Genomic DNA, 14,667 nt, shown 5'->3' on the forward strand with positions numbered 1-14,667 from the left:
TTAGATACAGAGTAAAGCTCCCTCTACACTGTCCCCATCAAACACTCCCAGGACAGGTACAGCACGGGGTTAGATACAGAGTAAAGCTCCCTCTACACTGACCCCATCAAACACTCCCAGGACAGGTACACCACGGGGTTAGATACAGAGTAAAGCTCCCTCTACACTGTCCCCATCAAACACTCCCAGGACAGGTACAGCACGGGGTTAGATACAGAGTAAAGCTCCCTCTACACTGTCCCCATCAAACACTCCCAGGACAGGTACTGTGATGATGTAATGTTCCTGTTCTCCGGTCACGACCCCACGACCCCGAGCAGAGTTAAGATGGCCGCCGGTTACCTGTTGGTTTGTGTAGTGAAGACCCCAAGGACAGCGGGGCGACCATTGATTGGTAAGATATCGCTCAGCGACTGGAGGGCATCGAAATAGAAGAAGGATTCGCCCGAGATTGAGCAGTTGAGACGGGCCTTCAGGAAGGAAGTCCAATACTTCTCCAGGACCCTCGGGGAGCCCCCCATGTCGTTCTTGCAGACTCTCGCCACTCTGGAGAAAACCACCTGAGTGAGACGAGAGCACAGAGAGTGCGTAACTGAGTGGACACACGGCACACCGTTACCGTCTAACCTCCCCCACCCTACACCCCTCCCTATCTCTGTAACCTCCCCAGCCCCTACACCCCCTCCCTATCTCTGTAACCTCCTCCAGCCCCTACACCCCCTCCCTATCTCTGTAACCTCCTCCAGCCCCTACACCCCCTCCCTATCTCTGTAACCTCCTCCAGCCCCTACACCCCCTCCCTATCTCTGTAACCTCCTCCAGCCCCTACACCCCCTCCCTATCTCTGTAACCTCCTCCAGCCCCTACACCCCCTCCCTATCTCTGTAACCTCCCCAGCCCCTACACCCCTCCCTTTCTCTGTAACCTCCTCCAGCCCTTACACCCCCTCCCTAGCTCTGTAACCTCCCCCACCCTACACCCCTCCCTATCTCTGTAACCTCCCCCAGCCACTACACCCCCTCCCTATCTCTGTAACCTCCTCCAGCCCCTACACCCCCTCCCTATCTCTGTAATCTCCTCCAGCCCCTACACCCCCTCCCTATGTCTGTAACCTCCTCCAGCCCCTACACCCCCTCCCTATCTCTGTAACCTCCTCCAGCCCTTACACCCCCTCCCTAGCTCTGTAACCTCCCCCACCCTACACCCCTCCCTATCTCTGTAACCTCCCCCAGCCACTACACCCCCTCCCTATCTCTGTAACCTCCTCCAGCCCCTACACCCCCTCCCTATCTCTGTAATCTCCTCCAGCCCCTACACCCCCTCCCTATCTCTGTAACCTCCTCCACCTCCTCCCTATCTCGTTAACCGCCACCAGCCCCTACACCCCCTCCCTATCTCTGTAACCTCCTCCAGCCCCTACACCCCCTCTCTATCTCTGTAACCTCCTCCAGGCCCTACACCCCCCTCCCTATCTCTGTAACCACCTCCAGCCCCAACACCCCCTCCCTATCTCTGTAATATCCTCCAGCCCCGACATCCCCTCCCTATCTCTGTAACCTCCCCCAGCCCCGTCACCCCCTCCCGATCTCTGTAACCACCTCCAGCCCCTACACCCCCTCCCTATCTCTGTAACCTCCTCCAGCCCCTACACCCCCTCCCTATCTCTGTAACCTCCTCCAGCACCTACACCCCCTCCCGATCTCTGTAACCTCCTCCAGCCCCGACACCCCCTCCCTATCTCTGTAACCTCCTGCAGCCCCGACACCCCCTCCCTATCTCTGTAACCTCCTGCAGCCCCGACACCCCCTTCCTATCTCTGTAACCTCCTCCAGCCCCTACACCCCCTCCCTATCTCTGTAACCTCCTCCAGCCCCCACCCCCTCCCTATCTCTGTAACCTCCTCCAGCCCCTACACCCCCTCCCTATCTCTGTAACCTCCTGCAGCCCCGACACCCCCTTCCTATCTCTGTAACCTCCTCCAGCCCCTACACCCCCTCCCTATCTCTGTAACCTCCTCCAGCCCCCACCCCCTCCCTATCTCTGTAACCTCCTCCAGCCCCTACACCCCCTCCCTATCTCTGTAACCTCCTCCAGCCTCTACACCCCCTCCCTATCTCTGTAACCTCCTCCAGCCCCTACACCCCCTCCCTATCTCTGTAACCTCCTCCAGCCCCTACACCCCCTCCCTATCTCTGTAACCTCCTCTAGCCCCTACACCCCCTCCCTATCTCTGTAACCTCCTGCAGCCCTTACACCCCCTCCCAATCTCTGTAAAATCCTCCAGCCCCTACACCCCCCTCCCTATCTCTGTAACCTCCTCCAGCCCCTACACCCCCTCCCTATCTCTGTAACCTCCAGCCCTGACACCCCCTCCCTATCTCTGTAACCTCCTCCAGCCCCTACACCCCCTCCCTATCTCTGTAACCTCCTCCAGCCCCTACACCCCCTCCCTATCTCTGTAACTCCCTCCAGCTCCTGGAGGAAATTCAAACACAGGTCGTGAGATCCCTCTGTAGGCCTCATCCACTCCCTATCTCTGTAACCTCCAGCCCTGACACCCCCTCCCTATCTCTGTAACCTCCTCCAGCCCACTCCCCTGCCTGTCTCTGTAACCTCCTCCAGCCCCCTCCCCTCCCTATCTCTGTAACCCCCTCCAGCCCCTACACCCTCCTCCCTATCTCTGTAACCACCTCCAGCCCCTACACCCCCTCCCTATCTCTGTAACCTCCTCCAGCCCCCTCCCCTCCCTGTCTCTGTAACCTCCTCCAGCCCCTACATCCCCTCCCTATCTCTGTAACCTTCTCCAGCCTCTACACCCTCCCTATCTCTGTAACTCCCTCCAGCCCCTACACCCCCCTCCCTATCTCTGTAACCTCCTCCAGCCCCTACACCCCCTCCCTATCTCTGTAACCTTCTCCAGACCCTACACCCCCCCCTATCACTGTAACCACCACCCGCCTCCTACACCCCCTCCCTATCTCTGTAACTTCCTCCAGCCCCTACCCCCCCCTCCCTATCTCTGTAACCTGTACTGAGGGAGAGCCGCACTGTGCGAGGGTCAGTACTGAGAGAGCGCCGCACTGTCGGAGGGTCAGTACTGAGGGAGCGCCGCACTGTGGGAGGGTCAGTACTGAGGGAGCGCCGCACTGTCAGAGGGTCAGTACTGAGGGAACGCCGCACAGTGGGAGGGTCAGTACTGAGGGAGCGCCGCACTGTGGGAGGGTCAGTACTGAGGGAGCGCCGCACTGTGGGAGGGTCAGTACTGAGGGAGCGCCGCACTGTGGGAGGGTCAGTACTGAGGGAGCGCCGCACTGTGGGAGGGTCAGTACTGAGGGAGTGCCGCACTGTGGGAGGGTCAGTACTGAGGGAGCGCCGCACTGTCGGAGGGTCAGTACTGAGGGAGCGCCGCACTGTGGGAGGGTCAGTACTGAGGGAGTGCCGCACTGTGGGAGGGTCAGTACTGAGGGAGCGCCGCACTGTCAGAGGGTCAGTACTGAGGGAGCGCCGCACTGTGGGAGGGTCAGTACTGAGGGAGCGCCGCACTGTGGGAGAGTCAGTACTGAGGGAGCGCCGCACTGTCAGAGGGTCAGTACTGAGGGAGCGCCGCACTGTGGGAGGGTCAGTACTGAGGGAGCGCCGCACTGTGGGAGAGTCAGTACGGAGGGAGCGCCGCACTGTCAGAGGGTCAGTACTGAGGGAGCGCCGCACTGTGGGAGGGTCAGTACTGAGGGAGCCCCGCACTGTGGGGGTGTCAGAACTGAGGGAGCGCCGCACTGTGGGGGGGTCAGTACTGAGGGAGCGCCGCACTGTGGGGGGGTCAGTACTGAGGGAGTGCCGCACTGTGGGAGAGTCAGTACTGAGGGAGCGCCGCACTGTCAGAGGGTCAGTACTGAGGGAGCGCCGCACTGTGGGAGGGTCAGTACTGAGGGAGCACCTCCGGTCAGGGTCTCTCCGGTCACCTCACAATTCCCGTCACGAGAGTGACTCCCGGGAAGGCGCTCGAGACGGAATTCCTTACCTTTCCCAATGCCGTGTACTCGATGGACATCTCGCGGAAGAAGAAATAGATGAAATATCCGTGTTCAATCACGTGGACAAAATGGGGCTCTGTTTTAAAAACACAGAGTTGGCAATCAAGACGGTCAGTTAACACAAAACGTGGACAGGTTTTCACTGAGTGTAGAGGGAGTTTTACTCTGTATCTAACCCCGTGCTGTACCTGTCCTGGGAGTGTTTGATGGGCACAGTGTAGAGGGAGCTTTACCCTGTATCTAACCCCGTGCTGTACCTGTCCTGGGAGTGTTTGATGGGGACAGTGTAGAGGGAGCTTTACTCTGTATCAAACCCCGTGCTGTACCTGTCCTGGGAGTGTTTGATGGGGACAGTGTGGAGGGAGTTTTACTCTATATCTAACCCTGTGCTGTCCCTGTCCTGGGAGTGTTTGATGGGGACAGTGTAGAGGGAGCTTTACTCTGTATCTAACCCTGTGCTGTACCTGCCTGGGAGTGTTTGATGGGGACAGTGCAGAGGGAGCTTTACTCTGTATCTAACCCTGTGCTGTACCTGCCTGGGAGTGTTTGATGGGGACAGTGTAGAGGGAGCTTTACTCTGTATCTAACCCTGTGCTGTACCTGCCTGGGAGTGTTTGATGGGGACAGTGCAGAGGGAGCTTTACTCTGTATCCAACCCCGTGCTGTCCCTGTCCTGGGAGTGTTTGATGGGGACAGTGCAGAGGGAGTTTTACTCTATATCTAACCCTGTGCTGTCCCTGTCCTGGGAGTGTTTGATGGAGACAGTGCAGAGGGAGCTTTACTCTGTATCTAACCCCGTGCTGTACCTATCCTGGGAGTGTTTGATGGGGACAGTGTATAGGGAGCTTTGCTCTGTATCTAACCCCGTGTTGTACCTGTCCTGGGAGTGTTTGTTGGGGACAGTGTAGAGGGAGCTTTACGTTGAATCTAACCCCGTGTTGTACCTGTCCTGGGAGTGTTTGATGGGGACAGAGTAGAGGGAACTTTACTCTGTATCGAACCCCGTGCTGTATCTGTCCTGGTAGTGTTTGATGGGGACAGAGTAGAGGGAGCATTACTCTGTATCTAACCCCATGCCGTACCTGTCCTGGGAGTGTTTGATGGGGACAGTGTAGAGGGAGCTTTACTCAGTATCTAACCCCATGCCGTACCTGTCCTGGGAGTGTTTGATGGGGACAGTGTAGAGGGAGCTTTACTCTGTATCTAACCCCGTGCTGTACCTGTCCTGGGAGTGTTTGGTGGGGACAGAGTAGAGGGAACTTTACTCTGCATCTAACCCCGTGCTGTACCTGTCCTGGGAGTGTTTGATGGGGACAGTGTAGAGGGAGCTTTACTCTGTATCTAACCCCGTGCTGTACCTGTCCTGGGAGAGTTTGATGGGGACAGTGGAGAGTAAACTTTACTCTGTATCTAACCCCGTGCTGTATCTGTCCTGGGAGTGATTGGTGGGGACAGAGTAGAGGGAGCATTACTCTGTATCTAACCCCGTGCTGTACCTGTCCTGGGAGTGTCTGATGGGGACAGTGTAGAGGGAGCTTTACTCTGTATCTAACCCCGTGCTGTACGTGTCCTGGGAGTGTTTGGTGGGGACAGAGTAGAGGGAACTTTACTCTGTATCTAACCCCGTGCTGTATCTGTCCTGGGAGTGTTTGGTGGGGACAGAGTAGAGGGAGCATTACTCTGTATCTAACCCCGTGCTGTACCTGTCCTGGGAGTGTCTGATGGGGATAGTGTAGAGGGAGATTTACTCTGTATCTAACTCCGTGCTGTACGTGTCCTGGGAGTGTTTGATGGGGACAGTGTAGGGAGAGCTTTACTCTGTATCTAACCCGGTGCTGTACTTCTCCTGGGAGTGTTTGATGGGGACAGTGGAGAGGGAGCTTTACTCTGTATCTAACCGCATGCTGTACCTGTCCTAGGAGTGTTTGATGGGGACAGTGTAGAGGGAGCTTTACTCTGTATCTATCCCCATGCCGTACCTGTCCTGGGAGTGTTTGATGTGGACTGTTTAGTGGGACCTTTACTCTGTATCTAACCCCGTGCCGTACCTGTCCTGGGAGTGTTTGATGGGGACAGTGTAGAGGGAGCTTTACTCTGAATCTAACCCCGTGCTGTACCTGTTCTGGGAGTGTTTGATGGGGACAGTGTAGAGGGAGCTTTACCCTGTATCTAACCCCCTGCTGTACCTATCCTGGAAATGTGATGTGGACAGTGTAGAGGGAGCTTTACTCTGTATCTAACCCCGTGCTGTACCTGTCCTGGGAGTGTTTGATGGGGACTGTGCAGAGGGAGCTTTACTCTGTATCTAACGCCGTGCTGTACCTGTCCTGGGAGTGTTAGATGGGGACAGTGTAGAGGGAGCTTTACTCTGTATCTAACCCCGTGCTGTACCTGTCCTGGGAGTGTTTGATGGGGACAGTGTAGCGGGAGCTTTACTCTGTATCTAACCCCGTGCTGTACCTGTCCTTGGAGTGTTTGATGGGCACAGTGTAGAGGGAGCTTTACTCTGTATCTAGCTCCGTGCTGTACCTGTCCGGGGATTGTTTTATGGGGGCAGTGTAGAGGGAGCTTTACTCTGTATCTAACCCCATGCTGTACCTGTCCTGGGAGTGTTTAATGGGGACAGTGTAGAGGGAGCTTTACTCTGTATCTAATGCCGTGCTGTACCTGTCCTGGGAGCGTTTGATGGGAGACAGTGCAGAGGGAGCTTTACTATGTATCTAACCCCATGCTGTACCTGTCCTCGGAATGTTTGATGGGGACAGTATGGAGGGAGCTTTACTCTGTATCTAACCCCGTGCTGTACCTGTCCTGGGAGTGTTTGATGGGGACAGTGTAGAGGGAGCTTTCCTCTGTATCTAACCCCGTGCTGTACCTGTCCTGGGAGTGTTTGATGGGGACAGTGTAGAGGGAGCTTTCCTCTGTATCTAACCCTGTGCTGTACCTGTCCTGGGAGTGTTTGATGGGGACAGTGTAGAGGGAGCTTTACTCTGTATCTAACCCCATGCTGTACCTATCTTGGGAGTGTTTGATGGGGACAGTGTAGAGGGAGCTTTCCTCTATATCTAACCCCGTGCTGTACCTGTCCTGGGAGTGTTTGATGGGGACAGTGTAGAGGGAGCTTTCCTCTGTATCTAACCCCGTGCTGTACCTGTCCTGGGAGTGTTTGATGGGGACAGTGTAGAGGGAGCTTTCCTCTGTATCTAACCCCGTGCTGTACCTGTCCTGGGAGTGTTTGATGGGGACAGTGTAGAGGGAGCTTTACTCTGTATCTAACCCCGTGCTGTAACTGTCCTGGGAGTGTTTGGTGGGGACAGAGTAGAGGGAGCATTACTCTGTATCTAACCCCGTGCTGTACCTGTCCTGGGAGTGTCTGATGGGGATAGTGTAGAGGGAGATTTACTCTGTATCTAACTCCGTGCTGTACGTGTCCTGGGAGTGTTTGATGGGGACAGTGTAGGGAGAGCTTTACTCTGTATCTAACCCGGTGCTGTACTTCTCCTGGGAGTGTTTGATGGGGACAGTGTAGAGGGAGCTTTACTCTGTATCTAACCCCATGCTGTACCTGTCCTAGGAGTGTTTGATGGGGACAGTGTAGAGGGAGCTTTACTCTGTATCTATCCCCATGCCGTACCTGTCCTGGGAGTGTTTGATGTGGACTGTTTAGTGGGACCTTTACTCTGTATCTAACCCCGTGCCGTACCTGTCCTGGGAGTGTTTGATGGGGACAGTGTAGAGGAGGCTTTACTCTGAATCTAACCCCGTGCTGTACCTGTTCTGGGAGTGTTTGATGGGGACAGTGTAGAGGGAGCTTTACCCTGTATCTAACCCCCTGCTGTACCTATCCTGGGAATGTGATGTGGACAGTGTAGAGGGAGCTTTACTCTGTATCTAACCCCGTGCTGTACCTGTCCTGGGAGTGTTTGATGGGGACTGTGCAGAGGGAGCTTTACTCTGTATCTAACGCCGTGCTGTACCTGTCCTGGGAGTGTTAGATGGGGACAGTGTAGAGGGAGCTTTACTCTGTATCTAACCCCGTGCTGTACCTGTCCTGGGAGTGTTTGATGGGGACAGTGTAGCGGGAGCTTTACTCTGTATCTAACCCCGTGCTGTACCTGTCCTTGGAGTGTTTGATGGGCACAGTGTAGAGGGAGCTTTACTCTGTATCTAGCTCCGTGCTGTACCTGTCCGGGGATTGTTTTATGGGGGCAGTGTAGAGGGAGCTTTACTCTGTATCTAACCCCATGCTGTACCTGTCCTGGGAGTGTTTAATGGGGACAGTGTAGAGGGAGCTTTACTCTGTATCTAATGCCGTGCTGTACCTGTCCTGGGAGCGTTTGATGGGAGACAGTGCAGAGGGAGCTTTACTCTGTATCTAACCCCATGCTGTACCTGTCCTCGGAATGTTTGATGGGGACAGTATGGAGGGAGCTTTACTCTGTATCTAACCCCGTGCTGTACCTGTCCTGGGAGTGTTTGATGGGGACAGTGTAGAGGGAGCTTTCCTCTGTATCTAACCCCGTGCTGTACCTGTCCTGGGAGTGTTTGATGGGGACAGTGTAGAGGGAGCTTTCCTCTGTATCTAACCCTGTGCTGTACCTGTCCTGGGAGTGTTTGATGGGGACAGTGTAGAGGGAGATTTACTCTGTATCTAACCCCATGCTAATACCTATCTTGGGAGTGTTTGATGGGGACAGTGTAGAGGGAGCTTTCCTCTATATCTAACCCCGTGCTGTACCTGTCCTGGGAGTGTTTGATGGGGACAGTGTAGAGGGAGCTTTCCTCTGTATCTAACCCCGTGCTGTACCTGTCCTGGGAGTGTTTGATGGGGACAGTGTAGAGGGAGCTTTCCTCTGTATCTAACCCGGTGCTGTACCTGTCCTGGGAGTGTTTGATGGGGACAGTGTAGAGGGAGCTTTACTCTGTATCTAACCCCGTGCTGTAACTGTCCTGGGAGTGTTTGATGGGAACAGTATAGAGGGAGCTTTACTCTGTATCTAACCCCGTGCTGTACCTGTCCTGGGTGTGTTTGATGGGGACAGTGTAGAGGGAGCTTTACTCTGTATCTAACCCCGTGCTGTACCTGTCCTGGGAGTGTTTGATCGGGACAGTGTAGAGGGAGCTTTACTCTGTATCTAACCCCGTGCTGTACCTGTCCCGGGAGTGTTTGATGGGGACAGTGTAGAGGGAGCTTTACTCTGTATCTAACCCCGTGCTGTACCTGTCCTGGGAGTGTTTGATGGGGACAGTGTAGAGGGAGCTTTACTCTGTATCTAACCCCGTGCTGTACCTGTCCCGGGAGTGTTTGATGGGGACAGTGTAGAGGGAGCTTTACTCTGTATCTAACCCCGTGCTGTACCTGTCCTGGGAGTGTTTGATGGGGACAGTGTAGAGGGAGCTTTACTCTGTATCTAACCCCTTGCTGTACCTGTCCTGGGAGTGTTTGATGGGGACAGTGTAGAGGGAGCTTTACTCTGTATCTAACCCCGTGCTGTACCTGTCCTGGGAGAGTTTGATGGAGACAGTGTAGAGGGAGCTTTACTCTGTATCTAACCCCGTGCTGTACCTGTCCCGGGAGTGTTTGATGGGGACAGTGTAGAGGGAGCTTTACTCTGTATCTAACCCCGTGCTGTACCTGTACCGGGAACGTTTGATGGGGACAGTGTAGAGGGAGCTTTACTCTGTATCTAACCCCGTGCTGTACCTGTCCTGGGAGTGTTTGATGGGGACAGTGTAGAGGGAGCTTTACTCTGTATCTAACCCCTTGCTGTACCTGTCCTGGGAGTGTTTGATGGGGACAGTGTAGAGGGAGCTTTACTCTGTATCTAACCCCTTGCTGTACCTGTCCTGGGAGTGTTTGATGGGGACAGTGTAGAGGGAGCTTTACTCTGTATCTAACCCCGTGCTGTACCTGTCCTGGGAGAGTTTGATGGAGACAGTGTAGAGGGAGCTTTACTCTGTATCTAACCCCGTGCTGTACCTGTCCTGGGAGTGTTTGATGGGGACAGTGAAGAGGGAGCTTTACTCTGTATCTAACCCCGTGCTGCACCTGTCCTGGGATTGTTTGATGGGGACAGTGTAGAGGGAGCTTTCCTCTGTATCTAACCCCGTGCTGTACCTGTCCTGGGAGTGTTTGATGGGGACAGTGTAGAGGGAGCTTTCCTCTGTATCTAACCCCGTGCTGTACCTGTCCTGGGAGTGTTTGATGGGGACAGTGTAGAGGGAGCTTTCCTCTGTATCTAACCCCGTGCTGTACCTGTCCTGGGAGTGTTTGATGGGGACAGTGTAGAGGGAGCTTTACTCTGTATCTAACCCCGTGCTGTACCTGTCCTGGGAGTGTTTGATGGGGACAGTGTAGAGGGAGCTTTACTCTGTATCTAACCGCGTGCTGTACCTGTCCTGGGAGTGTTTGATGGGGTCAGTGTGGAGGGAGTTTTACTCTGTATCTGATTAATCTTTTCATTATTAGATGCTGTCCAGGGCGCCCTGGAACATTTATCTATCCAAAGCTGGAAAGTGGGCTGGTGGAGGAGGGGTTTGAGATTCAGTTTAAGAGTGGAATCATTTTACCTTTGAGCCATTTTGAATCGTGTTTGAATGTCCGCAGAACCGGACTCTCGCCCAGGCTCCGATAAATCACCGCATCACTCGCCAGGAAGTCCGTCATGGTTGCAGAATACAGGTTGCCTTCTGGAGGAAATTCAAACACAGGTCGTGAGATCCCTCTGTAGGCCTCATCCACTCCCTATCTCGGTAACCTCCTCCAGCCCCCACACCCCCTCCCTATCTCTGTAACCTCCTCCAGCCCCCACACCCCCTCCCTATCTCTGTGACCTCCTCCAGCTCCCTACACCCCCTCCCTATCTCTGTAACCTCCCCCAGTCCCTACATCCCCTCCCTATCTCTGTAACCTCCAGCCCCTACACCCCCTCCCTATCTCTGTAACCTCCTCCAGCTCCTACACCCCCTCCCTATCTCTGTAACCTCCTCCAGCCCCTACACCACCTCCCTATCTCTGTAACCTCCTCCAGCCCCTACACCCCCTCCCTATCTCTGTAACCTCCTCCAGCCCCTACACCCCCCTCCCTATCTCTGTAACCTCCTCTAGCCCCTACACACCCCCTCCCTATCTCTGTAACCTCCTCCAGCTCCCTACAACCCTCCGAGATCTCTGCTCTCCTCCAATCCCGGCCTCTCGAGCGCGCCCCCCCCCCCCCCCCCCCCCCACCCGCTTCCCATCGCTCCGCCATTGGCGGCCGTGTCATCAGCTGCCTGGGGGGGGGGGGGGGGGGGGGGTGAGCTCCTACATTCCCTCCCTAAACCTCTCCACCTCTCTCTCTCTCTCGCCCTCTCTCTCTCCTTTAAGACTTTTGTTACAATCGGCGCCATTTGAAATGAAATGAAAATCGTTTATTGTCACAAGTAGGCTTCAAATGAAGTTACTGTGAAAAGCCCCTAGTCACCATATTCCGGCGCCTGTTCGGGGAGGCTGGTACGGGAATTGAACCGTGCTGCTGGACTGCCTCGGTCTGCTTTAAAAGCCAGCGATTTAGCCCAGTGTGCTAAACCAGCCCCACCAGCACGGTAGCACAGTGGTTAGCACAATTGCTTCACAGCTCCAGGGTCCCGGGTCCGATTCCGGCCTCGGGTCACTGTCTGTGCGGAGTCTGCACGTCCTCCCCGTGTCTGCGTGGGTTTCCTCCGGGTGCTCCGGTTTCCTCCCACAGTCCAAAGATGTGCAGGTTAGGTGGATTGGCCGTGCTATATTGCCCCTTAGTGTCCAAAGATGTGCGGGTTAGGTGGATTGGCCGTGCTAAATTGCCCCTTAGTGTCCAAAGATGCGCAGGTTAGGTGGATTGGCCGTGCTAAATTGTCCCTTAGTGTCCAAAGATGTGCAGGTTAGGTGGATTGGCCGTGCTAAATTGCCCCTTAGTGTCCAAAGATGTGCGGGTTAGGTGGATTGGCCGTGCTAAATTGCCCCTTAGTGTCCAAAGATGTACAGGTTAGGTGGATTGGCTGTGCTAAATTGCCCCTCAGTGTCCAAAGATGTACAGGTTAGGTGGATTGGCCGTGCTAAATTGCCCCTTAGTGTCCAAAGATGCGCAGGTTAGGTGAATTGGCCGTGTTAAATTGTCCCTTAGTGTCCAAAGATGTGCAGGTTAGGTGGATTGGCCGTGCTAAATTGTCTCTTAGTGTCCAAAGATGTGCGGGTTAGGAGGATTGGCCGTGCTAAATTGCCCCTTAGTGTCCAAAGATGTGCAGGTTAGGTGGATTGGCCGTGCTAAAGTGTCCCTTAGTGTCCAAAGATGTGCAGGTTAGGTGGATTGGCCGTGCTAAATTGTCCCTTAGTGTCCAAAGATGTACAGGTTAGGTGGATTGGCCGTGCTAAATTGTCTCTTAGTGTCCAAAGATGTGCGGGTTAGGTGGATTGGCCGTGATAAATTGCCCCTTAGTGTCCAAAGATGTACAGGTTAGGTGGATTGGCCGTGCTAAATTGCCCCTTTGTGTCCAAAGATGTACAGGTTAGGTGGATTGGCCGTGCTAAATTGTCCCTTAGTGTCCAAAGATGTACAGGTTAGGTGGATTGGCCGTGCTAAATTGCCCCTTAGTGTCCAAAGATGCGCAGGTTAGGTGGATTGGCCGTGCTAAATTGCCCCTTAGTGTCCAAAGATGTACAGGTTAGGTGGATTGGCCGTGCTAAATTGTCTCTTAGTGTCCAAAGATGTGCAGGTTAGGTGGATTGGCCGTGCTAAATTGCCCCTTAGTGTCCAAAGATGTACAGGTTAGGTGGATTGGCCGTGCTAAATTGCCCCTTAGTGTCCAAAGATGCGCAGGTTAGGTGGATTGGCCGTGCTAAATTGTCACTTAGTGTCCAAAGATGTGCAGGTTAGGTGGATTGGCCGTGCTAAATTGCCCCTTAGTGTCCAAAGATGTGCGGGTTAGGTGGATTGGCCGTGCTAAATTGCCCCTTCGTGTCCAAAGATGTACAGGTTAGGTGGATTGGCCGTGCTAAATTGCCCCTTAGTGTCCAAAGATGTACAGGTTAGGTGGATTGGCCGTGCTAAATTGCCCCTTAGTGTCCAAAGATGCGCAGGTTAGGTGAATTGGCCGTGTTAAATTGTCCCTTAGTGTCCAAAGATGTGCAGGTTAGGTGGATTGGCCGTGCTAAATTGCCCCTTAGTGTCCAAAGATGTGCAGGTTAGGTGGATTGGCCGTGCTAAATTGCCCCTTCGTGTCCAAAGATGTGCGGGTTAGGTGGATTGGCCGTGCTAAATTGCCCCTTAGTGTCCAAAGATGTGCAGGTTAGGTGGATTGGCCGTGCTAAATTGCCCCTTCGTGTCCAAAGATGTGCGGGTTAGGTGGATTGGCCATGATAAATTGCTCTTGGTGTCCAAAATTGCCCTTAGTGTTGGGCGGGGTTACTGGGTTATGGGAATAGGGTGGAGGTGTTGACCTTGGGTAGGGTGCTCTTTCCAAGAGCTGGTGCAGACTCGATGGGCCGAATGGCCTCCTTCTGCACTGTAAATTCTATGATAATCTATGATTTGTTCCCCATTCCCTCATTTTTCCTCACGCGGATTGGGGGGGGTCAAATCTTTTTGGATTAACCCACCCTCAAGGAATTTTGGGATGCTTCGCTGATGTGAAATGCTTTGTAGGAATGCACGTCTCCCCGCTCCCAGCGGTGAATTAATTCCGCAGTCGGGCCCCGGGACTTGGGGGAGGCAATCGGTTCCTGAAAACCGCCTTGTACGGAACGCCGTAAGTCGGAAGCCGTTTTCCCATCGGATCGATGGGATAGACAGTGGATTGGTCCCCGAACGAGGGCCAGCTATCGTGCCTGGGGCGCCCAGGTTCTGGATTCTTGCCCTGTCAAGTCGCTGTGGCGGGTGTTGTTGCCTGCACGCCTTTGCGCAAGTTCCTCGGTCCTTGCTGAGCGGATAGCGGGGTGGGGGACGGTTAACGGAAGCTGCACCCAGCTGGGGAGTCGTGGTGCCGCCCCGCGCACTACCTACCGGCGAAGAGAGCGACGTTGGTCTGTTTGGTGTCGAAGGGGCAGCGGGCCTGCCCGTTCACCTCCTCGCCCTCCTGCACCAACGATTCCATCTGGGGAAGTAAAGGGAGAGTGAAGGTTGGCGAATTTCGACATGGGGGTGGCGGGATACGCAAACATCGGGCGAGGGAAGACTGGCGTGTCCCCTCAGGGTTGCGCCATGTCCCCCCGAACATTAACTGTCACCTGCGTTCTGTCCCGTTCCTTCAGAGAGCTACCCCACGGCGCCACCACTGGCCAACGTCCGAAATTACACCGTTACCCACAACTGTTTACATATGGGCGAGATTCTCCAACCCCCCCCGCCGGGTCGGAGAATTGCCAGGGGCTGGCGTGAATCCCGCCCCCGCCGGTTGCCGAATTCTCTGCCACCGGATATTCGGCAGGGGGCGGGTATCGCGCCGCGCCGGTTGGCGACCCCCCCCGATTCTCCGGCCCGGATGGGCCGAAGTCCCGCCGCTGAAATGCCTGTCCCGCCGGCGTAGATTAAACCACCTATCTTACCGGCGGGACAAGGCGGCGCGGGCGGGATCCGGGGTCCTGGGGGGGGGGCGCGGGGCGATCTGACCCCGGGGGGTGCCC

General features: G+C 54.9%; 1 protein-coding gene across 2 annotated transcripts in view; it reads right to left on the reverse strand.

The window, feature by feature from the left end:
• The window catches only part of LOC140402969 (semaphorin-6D-like), a 1,151,034-nt gene that overhangs the window by 13,197 nt on the left and 1,123,170 nt on the right, over nt 1–14,667 (reverse strand). For both annotated transcript variants that reach the window (XM_072490618.1, XM_072490619.1), the window contains exons 7-10: nt 14,048–14,138; nt 10,602–10,721; nt 4,019–4,107; nt 343–560 (exon numbers count right to left, since the gene is read on the reverse strand). In XM_072490618.1, coding sequence (XP_072346719.1) covers nt 343–560; nt 4,019–4,107; nt 10,602–10,721; nt 14,048–14,138 — 518 coding nt within the window. The remainder of the gene's footprint in view (nt 1–342; nt 561–4,018; nt 4,108–10,601; nt 10,722–14,047; nt 14,139–14,667) is intronic.

Source organism: Scyliorhinus torazame, chromosome 26, assembly GCF_047496885.1.
Source record: "Scyliorhinus torazame isolate Kashiwa2021f chromosome 26, sScyTor2.1, whole genome shotgun sequence".
In the NCBI taxonomy this organism is placed as follows: Eukaryota; Metazoa; Chordata; class Chondrichthyes; order Carcharhiniformes; family Scyliorhinidae; genus Scyliorhinus; species Scyliorhinus torazame.